The sequence below is a fragment of the Podarcis tiliguerta genome (genome assembly GCF_965153285.1).
Source record: "Podarcis tiliguerta genome assembly, chromosome: 12".
Taxonomy (NCBI): domain Eukaryota; kingdom Metazoa; phylum Chordata; class Lepidosauria; order Squamata; family Lacertidae; genus Podarcis; species Podarcis tiliguerta.
Window position 1 is genome coordinate 56,816,082 of NC_139545.1, and position 20,314 is coordinate 56,836,395.

The 20,314-nt window shown below is 46.1% G+C and overlaps 1 protein-coding gene across 1 annotated transcript in view; it reads right to left on the bottom strand.

Annotated features, from left to right (window-relative positions):
- CCDC13 (coiled-coil domain containing 13) overlaps positions 1–20,314 on the bottom strand; it is a 29,893-nt gene that overhangs the window by 8,362 nt on the left and 1,217 nt on the right. The window contains 11 exon segments of the mRNA XM_083406290.1: positions 235–309; positions 3,904–4,028; positions 5,201–5,407; positions 6,856–7,032; positions 9,395–9,559; positions 10,043–10,147; positions 11,345–11,455; positions 13,383–13,463; positions 15,513–15,655; positions 15,853–16,001; positions 18,312–18,546. Of these exon segments, the coding sequence (XP_083262416.1) occupies positions 235–309; positions 3,904–4,028; positions 5,201–5,407; positions 6,856–7,032; positions 9,395–9,559; positions 10,043–10,147; positions 11,345–11,455; positions 13,383–13,463; positions 15,513–15,655; positions 15,853–16,001; positions 18,312–18,546 (1,573 nt within the window).

The following is a 20,314-nucleotide window of genomic DNA, read 5'->3' on the forward strand; positions in this document are numbered from 1 at the left end:
AGAAAGGAGCTAAGAGGAAGGCACACTTGGCAAATCCACACCGTGATCAATTCCCACCCAGAAACCAATGTCCCCACTGTGGAAGGATGTGTGGATCCAGAATTGGCCTCCACAGTCACTTACGGACTCACTGTTAAAACCGTGTTTATGGAAGACAATCTTACTCTACGAGTGGTTGCCAAAAAAGAAGAAGATGATAAGAGTTTCAGCCAACTCCAGTTAGCTGTCACATACCTCCCAGGAGAGACAGTGGTTGGGAATGAGGTCGCCACGGAGTCCACGAGGGTGTGACCCATCTTAGAAACCATCCTGGGGAAGGCAAAGAATTGCAAACATCTCAGCAACAGCCTGTGTGCTTAGCTTGCCCATCTTCCACCATCTATGCACACTGCCACGTATCTGGGGAGCAGGCAGAAGGCTCTGAAGCCCTGCCAGTTTACAGATGCTGCTGCGACTAACAACAACAACAACATATTACTTATACCCTGCCCAGAGTTTCCCCAGTCACTCTGTGTGGCTTCTAACAAGAGATTAAAAATACATTAAAACATCAGTAATTAAAAACTCCTCTAAATAGGGCTGCCTTCAGGTGTCTTCTAAAAGTCAGATAGTTGCTTATTTTCTTGACAGCTGATGGGAGGGCATTCCACAGGGCGGATGCCACTACCGAGAAGGCCCTTTGCCTGGTTCCCTGTAACTTTTCTTCTCACAGGGAGGGAACTGCCAGAAGGCCCTCAGTGCTGGACCTCAGTGTCAGGGCAGAAAGATGGGGGTGGAGACGCTCCTTCAGGTATACTGGGCCGAGGCTATACACTGACTACACAACTTTTAGAAGACGTCTGAAGGCAGCCCTGTATAGGAAGGTTTTTAATGTTTGATGTTATATTATGTTTTTGCAGATGCTAGAAGCCACCCAGAGTGGCTGGGGCAACCCAGTCAGCTGGGCGGGGCACAAATGATAAAATTATCTTCTGATGTGACAAATTGTTTCAGGATACCTACAACATAGGGACGCGGGTGGCGCTGTGGGTTAAACCACAGAGCCTAGGGCTTGCTGATCAGAAGGTCGGCAGTTCAAATCCCCACGACAGGGTGAGCTCCCGTTGCTCGGTCCCTGCTCCTGCCAACCTAGCAGTTCGAAAGCACATCAAAGTGCAAGTAGATAAATAGGTACCGCTCCAGCGGGAAGGTAAACGGCGTTTCCGTGCGCTGCTCTGATCAAGAAGTGCCTTGATCATGCTGGCCACATGACCTGGAAGCTGTACGCCGGCTCCCTCGGCCAATAAAGCGAGATGAGCGCCGCAACCCCAGAGTCGGCCACGACTGGACCTACTGGTCAGGGGTCCCTTTACCTTTGCCTTTACCTACAACTTAGCTCTCTCAATGAGGCAGAAAGCTTGTGTCTGGGATGTACCACTGCAGAGCACAGCTGGGGGTAGGTGTCGCAGCAAATACTCCTCTAGTGCAAAAGGATTTATTTCACGTGAAATATTGGAATGAGAATCTCTCTGAGATGCGTAAGTTTTCTATGTGCAATGAAATTTGTTGGTATTAAGGACCGCCTGATCATGAAAGTCTCCAGGCAGCTGAACTGGTATATTCCCTCACACAGGATTATCTGTCTCAGTGAGAACTAGGCTAATGGACACAGCCGGGTAGAAATAAAATCTGAATTCTCCATAAATGTACTGGCTGGTGAGGCATTACACAACACTCTACTGCCCTCCAGCAGAAACTAATTTTGGAACAATACACACAGAAGGGTTTATTCGTCATCTGTTTCCCTGGACTAGCAATCCCTTCTCTGACTCTGAATTATTTGTTTGTGGGATTATTAAGCAAAGGTGAGAAGTAAAGGAATAGAAGATTCCCTGATTGAACTGAAATGCCCTGCTAACTTCTTTGTCAGACTGGGAGAAGTCCTAGCCGCATAGATATAAAAGTCTCTGGTTTGTAAGACTGGGTGGAAAGTATTATCTCAAACTACACAGGCGCCTGTGAATAATCTGAGGCAGTATACAAAGGGCTGAGAGATTCCCTGGAAATTCCTTGTCTGTTCAAAGGATGCTGATTTCATTCATGATAAGGATCCAGCTATCAAATCAAAGAAATAATATATCGTATTTAGAGAATTGTTACTCTTGGGGGATTTTGAGCCAAGCCTTCTGAACTATTCTGCAGAAATCCAACCGGCGCCCTCTGGCAAGGAGAAACTGCACATGTCAAATGTCTGTCTGCCTCTTTGGGGGAAAAGGTGTCAAGGTGCTATCCTGATTGTATAAACTACCCTATATATGACCCCTTGCCAACAAAGGTCCGTATAGTTCAAGCTATGGTTTTCCCAGTAGTGATGTATGGAAGTGAGAGCTGGACCATAAAGAAGGCTGATCGCCAAAGAATTGATGCTTTTGAATTATGGTGCTGGAGGAGACTCTTGAGAGTCCCATGGACTGCAAGAAGATCAAACCTCTCCATTCCTAAGGAAATCAGCCCTGAGTGCTCACTGGAAGGACAGATCCTGAAGCTGAGGCTCCAAGACTTTGGCCACCTCATGAGAAAAGCTCCGGAAAAAGACCCTGATGTTGGCAAAGATGGAGGGCACAAGGAGAAGGGGACGACAGAGGACGAGATGGTGGGACAGTGTTCTCGAAGCTACCAGCATGAGTTTGACCAAACTGCAGGAGGCAGTGGAAGACAGGAGTGCCTGGCGTGCTCTGGTCCAGGGGGTCACAAAGAGTCGGACATGACTAAACGACTAAACAACACAACATATATGACCCACTGCTGGAGACGGGATGTCAGAGTTGGGCTGAGCTGAAGCTATTAAGAACTTCACCTCCAGATGGAGGGCTTGATAGAAGATTTGAATAGTCTGTCAGATCTATCAGATTGGAATACAGTCATACCTCGGCTCCCGAATGGTCGAAAACTGGAAGTGATTCTTCTGGTTTTCGGACATTCTTTTGGAAGCCAAACATCTGATGGGGCTTCCGATTGGCCGCAGGAGCTTCAGAAGCCGTGCTTTGGAAGTCGAATGTTTCGGAAGTCGAATGGATTTCCGGGAACGGATTCTGTTCGACTTCTGAGGTACGGCTGTATATGGGATCCAGAAGGAGCTTGCCATTCTGGGCCAAACTGGCAGCCTTCCCTAATATGGTGCCCTCAAAATGTTTTGGCAGTACAATTCCCAGCATGCTGGCTGGGGCTGATGGGAGTTGTAGTCCAAAGCTTTTGGAAGACACCAGGTGGGGGGGATCTGTGCTTAAGTCCCTGCTCAGTTGATGACTGACTTCCAGGAAGAAAGGCCAGGAAATCATCTTAATTGTGAAGATTTGCTTGATGAGTGTCAGCTGCACAGTAAGCTAAAGGTAAAGGGACCCCTGACCATTAGGTCCAGTCTTGGCCCACTGTGGGATTGCGGTGCTCATCTCGCTTTATTGGCTGAGGGAGCCGGCGTACAGCTTCTGGGTCATGTGGCCAGCAGGACTAAGCCGCTTCTGGCGAACCAGAGCAGCGCACAGAAATGCCGTTTACTTTTCCGCCGGAGCGGTACCTATTTATCTACTTGCACTCTGACGTGCTTTCGAACTGCTAGGTTGGCGGGAGCAGGGACTGAGCAATGGGAGCTCACCCCGTCGCGGGGATTCGAACCGCCGACCTTCTGATTGGCAAGTCCTAGGCTCTGTGGTTTAACCCACAGCACCACCCGCATCCCAAAGCTGCATAGTAGGCTTGCAAAATAAGTGTGGCTGCCCCAATAGTCCTTTTGGGGGGACCATGACAAATGCCAAGTTGCTAAAGCAATTTCCACAAACTGTGACCAAACTGCCAGATTCCTCTGAACACTTTATTCTGACAGGCAGCTGTATTCATATAAACTGAGGATTTAAAAGTGTTTTTTACCTCGTAGAGCTATTACTTCCAACGAGGTCATCCCTCCGGGAACCTGAGGAACCATTCCCTTCTTCTAAAGACTCGGCTGACAGGGTAGAAAGTGAGTCTGGACTGCTTTCCTCTTTTCGATGGTGCTGGCGTAAAGACATCAACCAAGTCAGACTTTACACATTTTGAGCGCAATGAGGTCGATTCCCCACTCCCCATCTCCTCTTTGCTTTCATCCCCTTGGATGGTTTCAAATGTCCCATTTTTTCCGTCCCACTTCATAGACAACAGTCACATCCACAACATGTTATCACAGGCCCATTGGCAACCCAACCAGAGTCTGTTTGTGGAAAGGATTTTTTCATCCCACTTCTGCCACCAAGTAATGGATTTTCTTTCTCGAGTGTCCTTAGACCTAAACCTCACAGGAATTCCTTTGGTGTGAGGAATCCTGTATGAAAAACACTAAAATCAGGTAACCTATTAAACATTAAAAGCTTCCCTAAACAGGGCTGCCTTCAGATGTCTTCTTAAAGTTTGGTAGCTATTTTTCTCTTTGACATCTGGTGGAAGGGCGTTCCACAGGGCCACCACCGAGAAGGCCCTCTGTCTGGTTCCCTGTAACTTGGCTTCTCGCAAGGAGGGAACCGCCAGAAGGCCCTCGGAGCTGGACCTCAGCATCTGGGGAGAACAATGGGGGTGGAGATGCTCCTTCAGGTATACTGGACCGAGGCCATCTAGGGCTTTCAAGGTCAGCACCAACACTTTGAATTGCGCTCGGAAACGTACTGGGAGCCAGCGTAGGTCTTTCAAGACCGGTGTTATGTGGTCTCGGCGACCGCTCCCGGTCACCAGTCTAGTTGCCGCATTCTGGATTAGTTGCAGTTTCTGGGTCACCTTCAAAGGTAGCCCCACGTAGAGTGCATGGCAGCAGTCCAAGCGGGAGATAACCAGAGCATGCACCACTCTGGCGAGACAGTCTGCGGGCAGGTAGGGTCTCATCCTGCGTACCAGATGGAGCTGGTAAACAGCCGCCCTGGACACAGAACTGACCTGCGCCTCCATGGACAGCTGTGAGTCCAGAATGACTCCCTGGCTGCGCACCTGGTCCTTCAGGGGCACAGTTGCCCCATTCAGGACCAGGGCCAATGTAGGTCTTTCAGGACTGGTCTTATGTGGTCTCAGCGGCCGCTCCCAGTCACCAGTCAAGCTGCCGCATTCTGGATTAGTTGTAGTTTCCGGGTCACCTTCAAAGGTAGCCCTGTGCGATTTACTGGCTGGCTTGCTCTGTGATATTAAGCGATCCGATCTGGTTTACCTGCGAAGCGAACTGCTGGACCTCCTCCTCCAGTTCTTTCACCCTGGCCTCTCTCTCGGAAACCATCTGCTTGAGCTGCTCGATGAGGCAGTTTTGCTTCTGGACCTCCACGCTCAGCTGCTGCTCCAGGCTCTGGTGAGATTCCTTGGTCCTATCGTCCTGCTGACTCAGGTTCTTCAGGATGGCTTGCATCTCCTTCTGCTGGCTCTGGGGGAGCGGAAAAGGCACGGGGTTTGCACACATGCATCATTAAACGCAGGTGGCGGTGTTTAACCCCTAAAGGTAATACAGTGGTGCCTCGCAAGGCGAAAAGAATCCGTTCCGCGAGTCTCTTCGTCTAGCGGTTTTTTCGTCTTGCGAAGCAACCCTATTAGCGGATTAGCGCTATTAGCGGTTTAGCGGCTATTAGTGGCTATTAAAGGCTTAAGGGATTAGCGGATTAGCTGCTAAAAGGCTATTAGCAGCTTAGTGCCTTAGAAAAAGGGGGTGGGGAGCGGGAAAAAATCGCAGGAACTCGCAAGACATTTTCGTCTTGCGAAGCAAGCCCATAGCAAATTCGTTTTGCGAAGCACCTCCAAAACGGAAAACCCTTTCGTCTTGTGGGGCACCACTGTAATAATAATAATAATAATAATAATAACAACAATAACAATAACAACAATAATTTCTTATTTATACCCCGCCCTTCCTGGTTCAGAAAACCGGGCTCAGGGCAGCCAACAACAAATTTAAAACACTTAATTGTTGCAACAAAAAACAGCATAAAATACAGTATAAAACATGAATAACAATAAATTCAGAATTCAAAAATCAGTTTAGGGGGGAAATCCATCCAATAAACATTATATGATCACCAGGGCTAGCTGGCTAAATTAGTCCTATTTGAGCCAGCGAGGAAACCAGGGGAAAATTAGCGGTGGTATCCCAGAGTGGGTAATATTCATAAAAAGGGGAGGGGAGGGAAGGAAGGGGAATAAAATATCAGGCTAAGTTCAAATTGATGCCAGGTGGAATAGCTCTGTCTTACAGGCCCTGTGGAAGGAAGTGAAATCCTACAGGGCCCTGGTCTCCTGGGACAGAGCATTCCACCAGGTCGGAGCCATCACTGAGAAGGCCCTGGTGGAGGATAGTCTGACTTCCTTAGGGCCCGGGACCTCTGAACTATGATTATTCATGGACCTTAAGGTCCTCTGCAGGGCAGACCAGGAGAGGCGGTCCCATAAATACAAGGGCCCTAAGCCACAAAGGGCTTTAAAGGTCAAAAAAGTGGTGCTTCAGGTTAAGAACAGTTTCAAGTTAAGAACAGACCTCTGGAATGAATTAAGTACTTAACCCAAGGTACCACTGTATTATTATTATTATTATTATTATTATTATTATTATTATTATTAAATTTGTTAGTTGCTTTATCTTGCCCAGGGAAACCCAAAGTGACCTATAAGCTATATAGCGGCAATCCTAGAATCCTAGAACTGTAGAACCACGAGGGCCATACAATCCAATCCCCTGCAATGCAGGAATCTTTTGCCCAAAGATTAAGAGTCTCACACTCTGCCAGCTGAGCTGCGCAGATACTGGTAGCATTCTGGAATTTGAAATAGCCTTGAGCAGTAGCTGTTGCCGAACCCCTGGGGTGTGGAACAGCCAAATCGTACCAGCAGAGCATCAACGAGTTCGTCGTCGTGCTTCCCTTTGTCCAGGAGGGTCGAGATCTGCTCCTTCAGGGTTTTCACTTCGTGAGACAAAACTTTGTTCCGAGCTTTGGAGCCGTCCAATTTCTGTTTCAGCTCTTCGTAATCCTTCAGGAGGGTGTTATGTTCCCCTGAAAGCTTCTGCAATTAAGCAGATAAAAGAAAGTCAGACTTGACGTGGTAGGGAATTTATTTACGTATCGTGTATCCTACCTATTTTTGTAAGGAGCGCGAGGTGGCATATATCATATAATAATAATAATAATAATAATAATAATAATAATAATAATAATAATTTATTTATACCCTGCCCATATGGCTGAGTTTCCCCAGCCACTCTGGGCGGCTCCCAATCAAGTGTTAAAAACAATACAGCATTAAATATTAAAAACTTCCCAGACAGGGCTGCCTTCAGATGCCTTTTAAAGATAAGATAGCTACTTATTTCCTTCCTATCTGATGGGAGGGCGTTCCACAGGGCGGGTGCCACTACCGAGAAGGCCCTCTGTCTGGTTCCCTATAACCTCACTTCTCGTAATGAGGGAACCACCAGAAGGCCCTCGCAGCTGGACCTCAGTGTCTGGGCAGAACGATAGGGGTGGAGACACTCCTTCAGGTATACTGGACCAAGGCTGTTTAGGGCTTTCAAGGTCAGCACCAACACTTTGAATTGTGCTCGGAAATGTACTGGGAGCCAATGCAGATCTCTCAGGACTGGTGTTATGTGGTCCTGGCGGCCACTTCCAGTCCCCAGTCTGGCTGCCGCATTCTGGATTAGTTGCAGTTTCTGGGTCACCTTCAAAGGTAGCCCCACGTAGAGCGCATTGCAGTAGTCCAAGCAGGAGATAACCAGGACATGCACCACTCTGGGGAGACAGTCTATGGGCAGGTAGGGTCTCAGCCTGCATACTAGGTGGAGCTGGTAAACAGCCGCCCTGGACAGAGAATTGACCTGTGCCTCCATGGACAGTTTAGAGTCAGAAGGCTGAGAACCTTTTTGCAGGAGGAACGAGAGTCCACAACCTCAACATAACAACCTTGTGAGGTCGGTTAGGCTGGGAATGAGGTCCTGGCAAGGGACCACAGGCTATGGTTGAATCAGAGGGCAATGGGGCCCTGTGTCCTTAAATCCAGCCATGTTTGTCTCAAAAACAACAACAACAATAAGGAAGCCCTTAAAGAGAGTGTGTTTTATCATATGTGGTGGTCACATGGGGTGGTAAAAGCTTTCTGGGAAATGATATGAGTTGCGGGGAAATGTTTAAGATAACTTTTATTAAAAAACCAGAGGCTTTTTTGTTAGGCATTATAGGTGTGGAACTACCAAAAGAAAATACAGTGGTGCCTCGCAAGACGAAATTAATCCGTTCTGCGAGTCTCTTTGTCTTGCGTTTTTTTCGTCTTGCAAAGCACGGCTATTAATGGCTTAGCGGCTTAGCGGCTTTAAGAAAAAGGAAACAAACTCGCAAGAACTCGCAAAACGTTTCGTCTTGTAAAGCAAGCCCATAGGGAAATTCATCTTGCGGAACGACTCAAAAAACGGAAAACTCTTTCGTCTAGCGAGTTTTTCGTCTTGCGAGGCATTCGTCTTCCGGGGCACCACTGTAAAAGACTGTGGAAAGAAAAAGTGCCAACCAGAAAAGAGTGGCAGACCAATGTGATGAAATATGCAGAAATGGCAGAAAAAGAAGGAACATTTTATCATATGTGGTGGGAATGTAAAAAAGTAAAGAACTTCTGGGAAATGATATATAATGAGGTGAAAAAGATGTTGAAATATACATTCTTAAAAAAACCAGAAGCATTTTTACTTGGTATTATCGGTCAGGACATTAATAGGCAAGATGTTAAATTGTTTTTATGTGCAACAACTGCGGCAAGAGTATTGTTAGCCCAGAAATGGAAACAAGAAGAAATTCCGATGAAAGTAGAACGGCAGACGAAATTAATGGACTGTGCAGAATTGGACAAAATGATAGGAAGAATTCAAAACCTGCGGGGCCAGAGATTGACAGAAGATTGGAAGAAGTATATGAATTATTTGAAGAGCAACTGTAATCAACAAATTACGCTAGTAGGACTACAAGACGTTTTGTAAGGAGAAATATACGAAGTGTTACAAAGTAGAAAAAGATAGAGATATTGGTTGTGAGTTTGAAATGTAATAGGGAAAATAAGAAATGCATACTAAGAGATTAGATTGGAAAATTTTCAGACAGGATTGATGGAAGTCAAAAAAATTGAATAAGATGTAAAAGTATGTTTAATTACTGTTGAAAATGATATGTTAAAAAACTTATATATATATATATATATATATATAAAGGAATATGCAGAAATGGCAAGACTGATGGGAAAGATCAGAAATCAGGAAGACCAAGTGTTTTTAAAAGACTGGAATAACTTTCTAATATATTTGAGATACATACATAGAGTCAGGAAGCCCAGGCCTCAGATCTGAGCTCCCCTGGCTCCTGCAAAAAGGTTCTCAGCCCTTCCTCACCTCTAGAGCTTCTTTCTTTTCTTTTTCCAAGCTACGAATCCTCTGCAGGTTCTTTTTTGAGGCAGACGTCTTTCTCGAGTCCGCCAGGCTTACAGCCTCTTCCTCAGTGCTGCTCTCGGACAACCGGCTTCTGCTGTGGCCCAGCTGGTTCTCTAGATCCCGGACCTGAGGGAGAGTAATTGGAAAAACGCAGAAGAGCTAGGGGTGAACCAATGGAGGAAAAAATTGAATAATGTTATAATTTTAGAATATCTGTGAATATACACAGAATGAAAGGGTTTAAGGTCAGTGAGAAAGAGGAGGATTGGATTGAGAAGATATTGAATTATTTGGGTAGGAGGGGGTCCCACTAAGAATCCGATCAGCAAGCATAGGAACATAAGGATCTGTCTTGATCCACCTGGTGTAAAAGTATTTACAACCGGCACCTGCTCTCCAAAGTTTCGGAGGAGGGTGCCTCTCAGACCTACCTGGAGATACCAGGAATTGAACGGGGAACTTTCAAGGCATGCACTCTGCAAACCTGCTAATTGACTGACAACGGACCAGAGCTGCGTGTGCAAACAGCCTGTTGAAATTCTGCAATAATCAGTCCGACTCTGCCATGCAATGTTTGGAAGAGCGGGGGAACAAAGATCATTGACTCACTTTCCCTTGTAGGATCAGAATCTGCTGAGCCCGCCCACGCCAGGTGCCAGGTGTGGACAACAGATTTTGAATGTTGACGTCCTCTCCAACTTCATTGGCTAAAAGCTGAAAACCAGATACAGAACGTGATTATGTCATGGAAAATCTTTTGTGCTGAAGGTTTCGATTTATCAGTTATTTTATTTAACCTTTTTTAAAAATCTTGCTCTTCAGCAAAATAAAGGTCCTCAAAGCAGCCTAAAAATATTTTGTGTGTGTGTGTGTGTGTGTGTGTGTGTGTGTGTGTAAAGGACAGTCCCTGCTGTCAGGCTGACAATCGAAAAAGACACGACACAAAAGGAAAATGGACTGGGCAGGAGGAGAAAATAAGCAAACCCAGGTTCAAGTTCTTAGCTAATGTGTTGCAGAAAGTGCCTTTTCCAAAATCTTTCTTAAGACCGAATTGGCTTCTGCCTCCATGTTTTTAAAGCTTAGTATTTATACTCCATTTTTCTGTTAAAATAATTGAAGTGGCATTTTCACACAGCTGTTTTGTGAGTCATTTTGCCAGGCTGCTGCAAACAACCCAAAAACACAGCTGAGGCAAAGTCACTCCAGAAAAATCTCAAGTGCCCGCTGTCCTAGGACAGCTGTTCTGTTTCTTCAGCTCCTGTTGCCACATACGTCACTAAACCAGCCCAGGACACCTCCCATGTTCAAGGTAAAGGTAAAGGGACCCCTGATCATTAGGTCCAGTCGTGACCAACTCTCGGGTAGTGGCGCTCATCTCGCTTTATTGGCCGAGGGAGCCGGCGTACAACTTCCGGGTCATGTGGCCAGCATGACTAAGCCGCGTCTGGCGAACCAGAGCAGCGCATGGAAATGCCGTTTACCTTCCCGCCGGAGTGGTACCTATTTATCTACTTGCGCTCTGACGTGCTTTCGAACTGCTAGGTTGGCAGGAGCAGGGACCGAGCAACGGGAGCTCACCCCGTTGTGGGGATTCGAACCGCCGACCTTCTGATCCACAAGTCCTAGTCTCTGTGGTTTAACCCACAGCACCACCCGCGTCCCCATGTTCAAGGAGAGGACAACTAATACTGGCAGATAATGTATACCCTGAAAGTGACCTTAGGGGTGGGTGGGTCAATGAGGGTGACCTCACAGATCTGAATGGCTTGTTGCATGTCTGTAACTGTTAGGCCCAAGCAACATGAACGTCTCTAGTGGGAAAAAGCAATGGGATGCTTAGAGTTATGGAATGTCTACACATCAGACCAATACTTACGGCACTAAGAAATGCAAACTAACAGAAGACCCTACCTTCTGTGTCATCTTCAGCTCCTGCTTTGTGGTCTGGAGCTGGTTGCGAAACTCAGACACTTTGAAGTTGGCTGCTGTTAACTTTTCCTGCAAGGCTTTCATCTCTGGGCTCTCGAGATTCAAGAGGAAGGCGTGTTTTTCGATTAGTACGGATAAAGAACAAATGGCACGTTACAAGGCATTGTTTATTTATTTACAGTCGGACCTCGGATCCCAAACGCCTTGCGAGTCAAACCTCCCAAGCGCCGCAGACCCAGAAGTGAGTGTTCCAGTTTGCAAACGTTCTTTAGAACCTGAACGTCCAACACGGCTTCCGGTGGGCTGCAGGAGCTTCCTGCAGCCCATCGGAAGCTGCGCCTTGGTTTCCGAAGTCGAACGGACTTCCGGTATGAATTCCGTTCGACGTCTGAGATGCCACTGTATTTACATTTATACACCACCAATTATCTGAAGATCCACCACGAGATGTCGTGGACTCCCTTCTTGGAGGTTTTCAAGCAGAGGTTGGATAGCCATCAGTCATGGATGCTTTAGCTGAAATTCCTGCATTGCAGGGGGGTTGGACTATTCCAACTCTAAGATTCTACGATTCTATCTCAGGGTAGTTCACAAGATAAAAACACAAAATTAAAAGTTAAAACAGGAAATTAGATTAGCCTCAACCAGGGCCAGCGCCTTTTCAACACTGGCCCTGGCCTGGTGGAACACTCTGCCTTATGAGACCAGGGCCCTGCAGGATCTGATTTCTTTCCGCAGGGCCTGTAAGACACAGTTGTTCCGCCTGGCCTTTGGCTTGGAGCCAATTTGATTCCCTCCCCCTCTTTCCTTTTTCCTTTCTCCTCCTGTGATGAGGCTGCATTTTAATATTTTAATGTTTCAATATTTTAATGTTGTATTTTAATCTTGTTTTTAAGTTGTATTCATCCAACTTGTTTTTATTATTGCTTGTGAGCCGCCCTGAGCCCGGCCTTGCTGGGGAGGGCGGGGTATATATAAAAATTATTATTATTATTAACGCTCCTTCCCACAAGCATATTTGAAAGGCAGTAGGATATTCATCCGCCAAAGGCCGGGTTGAAGAGGAATGTTATCAGAGCTCAAGGTCACATTCCAGTGGGGGGGGGGGTGCTCAAGGAGGGGGGAAGTAAATCAGTGAGGGGTGGGGCTTGGGGGAAGGGTGTGTGGTCTGGGGAAAATCCCAAAGGCAGATGCTCCACCATTGAAACGCCTGGATTAGATTAGATTAGGATTACCAGACATCCCCAGTTCCCAGGGACAGTCCCTGGATTTGCAAATCTGTCCCCGGACAAATTCCGTCCCTGGAATGTCCCCAGATTTGCAAATCTGTCCCCTGGAAATGTGGCAGTGGCAGCCTCAGCAGCCCAGAGCCAGCCTGGTAGCGCAGTTGGCTCTGGCTGGCTTCAGGAGCTGCTCACTGCCGCCGCCACTGCCGAAGGGGAACCGGGGACGTCCGGCGGCACAGATCTCCTTCCCCCTTCCCCCTTTGTTTTGACAGATCAGGGGAGGCTCGGGAGTCACAGGTGAGCAGACGCTGCCCAGGAGGGGTGCAAGGCGCATGGTTTCTCTGCCAGGCAAGCTGCAAAGCCCTTCTTTTGCACCCTGTGAAACATAAATGTGTACAGGTTTTTAAAAACAACAACTGGGCAACAGCCTCCCGCCCATGAGTCCCAAGCCTCCCCCGATCAGTCAAATACAAAGGAGAAATTGGCAGGAGATCGGGGGAGGCTTGCGAGTCACAGGCGCACAGTGCACCGCTTTCAGTTTTTTAAAAACTGTGCATTTATGTTTCACAGGGTGCGAAAGAAGGGCTTTGAACCTTTATACAATATGTATGTGTGCTTGTGTCTTTTGCCTCACCATTCCCCACTACTGACTCCCTGTTGCTACTCACCTTCCAAAAAAAAAAGCGTCCCCGGATTCATTGAAAACAATCTGGTAACCATACATTAGATTCCCCAGTCCTGCTTTAAAAGCCTTATCGTTACTACGTTGAGAACATAGAGTGATTCGTTCTTACCAGAGGCACTTCTGCCGCCCTACGAGCAGGCTGACTGTCTTTCTCCTCAAGGGACTGGGGCTTGAGAGCCGACATTTGTAACTAGAATATACACACACATATATACACACAATTAGATAAATGCCAGCTTTACAGTGCAACTACAAAGCAGATCAAGGAGAAAGGTTACAGGCAGGTAATAATAATTATGATAAATTTTTATTTATACCCTTCCCTTCCTGGTTCAGAAAACTGGGCTCAGGGCAGCTAACAACAAATTTATAACACTTAATTGTAAAAGCAGCATAAAATACAATATAAAAACATGAATAACAATAAAATTCATAGTTCAGATATCAATTTGGGGGAAATCCATCCATTAGATAGTCACCAGGGCTAGCTGGCTGAATTAGTCCTACTTGGGCCAGCGAGGAGGCCAGGGGAGAATTAGCTGTGGGGTCTCAGAGAGGGTAATCTTCATAAAAGGGAAGGGGGAGGGAAGAGAAGGGAAATAAAAGATCAGGCTGAATTCAAATTAAAGGCCAGGTGGAATAGTTCTGTCTTACAGGCATGACGGAAGGAGGTTAAATCCTGAAGGGTCCTGGTCTCATGGAACAGCATTCCACCAGGTTGGAGCCATCACTGAAAAGGCCCTGGCCCTGGTGGAAGATAATCTGACTTCATTAGAGCCCGGGACCTCTAAACTATGGTTATTCATGGACCTTAAGTTCTTCTGTGGGGCATACCAGGGGAGGCGATCCTGTAAATAGGTATCCGTGTTGGTCTGCCGTAGTTGAAACAAAATACAGTGGTGCCCCGCAAGACGAATGCCTCGCAAGACGGAAAACCCACAAGACGAAAGGGTTTTCCGTTTGCAGAGGCGCTTCGCAAGACGAATTTCCCTATGGGCTTGCTTTGCAAGACGAAAATTGACGAAAAATTTTGAGGGGTTTTTTCGCTCCAAAACCCCTTTTCCTGAAGCGCTAAGCTGCTAAAAGCATTTTAGCAGCAAAACCGCTAATCCCTTAAGCCTTAAAAAGCTGTTTTTAGCCCTTAAACTGCCAATAGCGCTAATAGCGCTAATCCGCTAATGGGCTTGCTTCACAAGACGAAAAAAACGCAAGACGAAAAGACTCGCAGAACAGATTCTTTTCGTCTTGCGACGCACCACTGTAAAAAAAATCCTTCAAGTAGCACCCTAGTGACCAACTAAGTTTGTTATTAGTATGAGGTTATGGTCATAAGTACATCGTATTAAGTCCCCACTAGATATAGTACTGCACTTTGTTTTGTATTTTTATTGCCTCTGTTGTATTGATTTGTTTAATTTATTCTCTAAAACCTTTAAAAAAAAAGGAGAATGGAATGCCACACAGACATTGAAGTTGAAGGCTTGAAGTTGAGGTATTTCACCAGGGAGGCAATAGGAAACAGGTTAGCAGCAAAGGGGATCAGATTGATGAGGCCTTCAGCAGGCATGAAACCAGGGGCAAGATCCTAGCTGCCTGCTGAGTGAGGAGACAGTGAGGAGGCGAGGCGATGGCATATGCACTGAGGTCCAGATCCGAGGGCCTTCTGGCGGTTCCCTCACCATGAGAAGCCAAGTTACAGGGATCCAGGCAGAGGGCCTTCTCGGTGGTGGCACCCGCCCTGTGGAACGCCCTCCCACCAGATGTCAAAGAGAACAACAACTACCAGACTTTTAGAAGACATCTGAAAGGGAAGCTTTTAATGTTCAACAGACCACTGTATTTTAATACTTTGTTGGAAGCCGCCCAGAGTGGCTGGGGAAACCCAGCCAGATGGGCGGGGTATAAATAATAAATTATTACAGTGGTACCTCTGGTTACGTACTTAATTCATTCCGGAGGTCCGTACTTAACCTGAAACTGTTCTTAACCTGAAGCACCACTTTAGCTAATGGGGCCTCCTGCTGCCGCCACGCCGCCAGAGCACGATTTCTGTTCTCATCCTGAAGCAAAGTTCTTAATCTGAAGCACTATTTCTGGGTTAGCGGAGTCTATAACCTGAAGCGTATGTTACCTGAAGCGTATGTAACCCAAGGTACCACTGTATTATTATTATTATTATTATTATTATTATTATTATTATTATTATTATTATCCTTCTCAGCAGAAACAGAGGCCTCACCTCTTTTTCCAGCTCCTTGATTCTGTTGTTCAGCTGCTTCACTTTGGTTTTCTCCTTCTCAACCTCCGCAGTCATGTGCCGGTTCTGCTTCGCCAATTCCACTATTTTCGTGGCTGCCACGTCTCCCAGGACGCCCGAGGTCCCTACGGAAAGAAGCAGCGAGAGTGGGCGATGGAGGCAATGGCCTTGGAGGCCAGATCCGCTAGCCCTGTGGATCCTGCCGCCTGAGGCGGTCACCTCACTTTGCCTCATGGGTGGGCCTGGCCCTGGTAGAAGGCGAGGGAGCCTGCAAATAGATCGCACAGACAATGGCAGGTGTATGCAAAGCATTTCCATTTACCCAGCAGCGCCAGCCTCTCTTCTTCAATCTTCTTGTGCAGCTGCTTGATTTCAAAGTCTCGCTCCTTGAGCACTTTGTGCAGCCTGCCGTTTTCATCTACAGTCTCTCGGAGTTGCTGCTGGAGCTGGTCGTTTTCATTTTCAAGTAACCTGGGGGGGGGGGGAGAAAATACAGAACAGCTATTGGGGGAGATAGGAAGCCCAGCGCACTTGTTCTTTTGATGTCCCTTTTATGAAGAGGCACGTAGTGAGACCATTGATCCGCTTCTGGTGAGGCTCGCTGACCTCCCGGAAAAGCAAAAATTTGACCTTTTCCTGTTTGACCGCCTCTCCCGGTATGCCCCACGGAGGACCTTAAGGTCCATAAATAGCAACACCCTAGAGGTCCCGGGCCCTAAGGAAGTCAGATAAGCCTCAACCAGAGCCAGGGTCTTTTCAGTGATGGCTCCGGTCTGGTGGAACGTTCTGTCTCATGAGACCAGGGCCCTGCAGGATCTGATTTCTTTCCGCAGGGCCTCTAAGACAGAGTTCATAGAATCATAGAGTTGGAAGAGACCACAAGGGCCATCGAGTCCAACCCCCTGCCAAGCAGGAAACACCATCAGACCACTCCTGACATATGGTTGTCAAGCCTCTGCTTAAAGACCTCCAAAGAAGGAGACTCCACCACACTCCTTGGCAGCAAATTCCACTGTCAAACAGCTCTTACTGTCAGGAAGTGCTTCCTAATGTTTAGGTGGAATCTTCTTTCTTGTAGTTTGGATCCATTGCTCCGTGTCCACTTCTCTGGAGCAGCAGAAAACAACCTTTCTCCCTCCTCTAGGTGACATCCTTTTATATATTTGAACATGGCTATCATATCACCCCTTAACCACCTCTTCTCCAGGCTAAACATGCCCAGCTCCCTTAGCCGTTCCTCATAAGGCATCGTTTCCAGGCCTTTGACCATTTTGGTTGCCCTCCTCTGGACACGTTCCAGTTTGTCAGTGTCCTTCTTGAACTGTGGTGCCCAGAACTGGACACAGTACTCCAGGTGAGGTCTGACCAGAGCAGAATACAGTGGCACTATTACTTCCCTTGATCTAGATGCTATACTCCTATTGAGTTGTTCCGCCTGGCCTTTGGCTTAGAATCAGTTTGATTCCATCCCCCTCTTTCTCCTTTCTCCTCCTGTGAATTGGCTGCATCCTAATGTTTTGATGTTATATTTTAATCTTGTTTTTTAAATTGTATTTTAATCAACTTGTTTTTATTATTGGTTGTTAGCCGCCCTGAGCTCGGTCTTGGCTGGGGAGGGCGGAGTATAAATCAAATTTATTATTATTAGGCAAAGATCGTAAGACAACCCGGATGGTCGCCAGATTCTGTGTACAGATCTGCAGGCACAGACCGTCACCCGACCCAAACTAGTTTGTTAAGAAAATCCCCAAACTCGGTTCCAGAGGTGACTCTAGGTCATCTCTCTGCGGCAGCTTATCTTAAAGTTTTAAGTGTCAATACGCTTATCGCATTTATAAATTTTAAATTTAGTGATGGACTTTTTGGAGCTGGCTGACCCGACCAGAAGAATCCGTGAGGAGACACAAGAGGACTGGAATAAATTTCAAGAATATTTAACTAAATATTGTAATATAAGATAAAGAGAAATTTCTTGGAAGTAATAAATAGGCTTATGGGTAGATGAAGAATACATTGTTAATAAAGATTAAGGGTTAGAATATTAATAAAGGAGAAAAGGTTAGTAAATGAAAGAAGTTAATACCATTAGAAATATGAATTTGGATAACTGCTAAACAGGTGATATAATGAAATTCAGTTAGAGGGGATTTGAGGAAGTCAGTTATCAATGTAATGAAATTAGGGATTGGAAGTAATAATTTTTTATGTCTTTTTATTTGTTTTTGTCTTTGGTAATGTTTTTCTTTTTTTCTTGTTTCTTTTTCCTGTGATAAATGTGAAAACCAATTAAAAAATTTTGGAAAAAATATATAAATTTTATTGTTGTACATTGTTTTAAATGTTTGTTTTCCTTCTGGGATTGTACCCCCAAGTGTGTTTTATAAGCTGGCCTCCGACCGGAATAAATTATCTATCTATCTATCTATCTATCTATCTATCATCTATCAGAACAGCTATAAACTATGTCCCAGACAGGGAAAAACACTTGAGGAAAGGCAGGAATTAGGACTGGTGAGTTGGTGTGGTCTGGGAAGAGTCCAAAGGCTGGGTAGAGGGGCCTGGAGGGACAGTCCTGGGGCTCCCTGCTCTAGCTCCACAGCAGAGAGATAAGAAGGTCAGGTCAAGAGGTTTAAGGTACAGGGATAGTCTGGGAAGCTGGAGGTTCTCTATTCCATCTGTTTTAACCCCATGCATCCCCTCTTCCGCAAGCCGAGTTGAACCCAAATGTCCAGAGCATCCTTTGACATTTCCCTGATGAATGAGCCTGGGTTACCTCTATACCTTTTGCTAATGTCCTCCTTAGACATCTCACTGCCCACGGTGTATAAGCCGAGATCATCTTGGACCCCAAAGGCTTCCTCTGGACTGCTCTTTTCGCTTTGTTTCGCGCTCTGTTGTTGTTTTTCTTTCTTCTTCTCCATCAGGTTTTGCATCCTCTTCTGCTGCTGTTCCTGGAGAGCCTTAAGCTGCATTCTTAAATTTTCGTTCACTTCCTCATCCGGCTCCATTATGCACTCTTGAAAGGAAAACAAAGAGGAAAAAATAAAAAAACAGAATGCTCTCAAGAACGGTTCCAAGACAGCTAATAATAATAATAATAATAATAATTTATTTATTTATACCCCGCCCATCTGGCTGGGCTTCCCCAGCCACTCTGGGCGGCTTCCAAAAAAATATTAAAATACTGTAACACATCAAACATTAAAATCTTCCCTAAACAGGGCTGCCTTCAGATGTCTTCTAAAGGTTTGGTAGTTGTTGTTCTCTTTGACACCTGATGGGAGGGTGTTCCACAGGGCGGGTGCCACCACCAAGAAGGCCCTCTGCCTGGTTTCCTGTAACTTAGCTTCTCACAGTGAGGGAACCGCCAGAAGGCCCTCGGCGCTGGACCTCAGTGTCCGGGTAGAACAATGGGGGTGGAGACGCTCCTTCAGATATACTGAACCAAGGCCGTTTAGGGTTTTAAAGGTCAGCAGCAAAACTTTGAATTGTGCTCGGAAACGTACTGGGAGCCAATGTAGGTCTTTCAAGACCGGTGTTATGTGGTCTCGGCAGCCGCTCCCAGTCACCAGTCCAGCTGCCGCATTCTGGATTGGTAGCCCCACGTAGAGCGCATGGCAGTAGTCCAAGTGGGAGATAACTAGAGCATGCACCACTCTGGTGAGGCAGTCCGTGGGCAGATAGGGTCTCAGCCTACATACCAGATGGAGCTGGTAAACAGCTGCCCTGGACACAGAATTGACCTGTGCCTCCATGGACAGCGGTGAGTCCAAAATGACTCCCAGGCTGCGCACCTCGTCCTTCAGCTGTCTCCATAACCATGGTGCCCCCTCTGAATGCCCTTCTTATTGTGCACTCATGATGAATTGTGTTCGTGGTGGTATCAGGGGGGTTATACACAATTGCATTTTCAATAATATTTGTGCCTGCAAAGATTTTTGCGGTGGATATATTGTTTCATTTCCAATTAGCGCATGTCTTTGTTTCTACACAATGCCACACAACATCCTGCTGAACTTCTGTAACTTTTTATAATGCTAATGTTTCCGTTTATTATTTTAACCCACTTTTGTTGCCCAATAGCGCAAGAATAACCCTCCAGATGGGAATAATGAAATTATAAACTGGGGAAGCATCACACAACAGCTAATAAAACAAAATACTGGTGGTCTTAATATTTCCTATTTGCATAGTAATTCATTTTGCTACAGTAGATACCTATAATTATTATTATTATACCCCACCCTCCCTGGCCAGAGCCAGGCTCATGGCGGCTAACACCAGCAAAATGACAATAAAAACATAATAGGGGGGAACAAACAACAACCAATTTATTAAAATACGGATTAAAATGCAATTTAAAATGCAGCCTCCTTTTAATAGTAGCCCATAGATCAAAACCATACAGGGAGGGAAACATAAGGGTCAGACTGAGTCCAAACCAAAGGCCAGGCAGAACAGCTCTGTCTTGCAGGCCCTGCGGAAAGATGTTTATCATTTATTAAATTATTATTATTATTAGGTTGTGCCCCTCAGCTCAGCGCAGTGAGGGGAAACCTCCTGCAGACCAGAGTGGCTGGGGAAACCCAGCCAGATGGGTGGGGTAGAAATATATTATTATTATTATTATTATTATTATTATTATTATTATTATTATTATTTTACACCCACCCACTGATGCCTTAGGCGGGAGGGGGTGGGGGAATAAGGCTTTATCCCTGGAAAAAGTGGGTGGGTACAACTGAACCAGCATTGAGGCCGGCAAATATGTAATTCCACCTTCC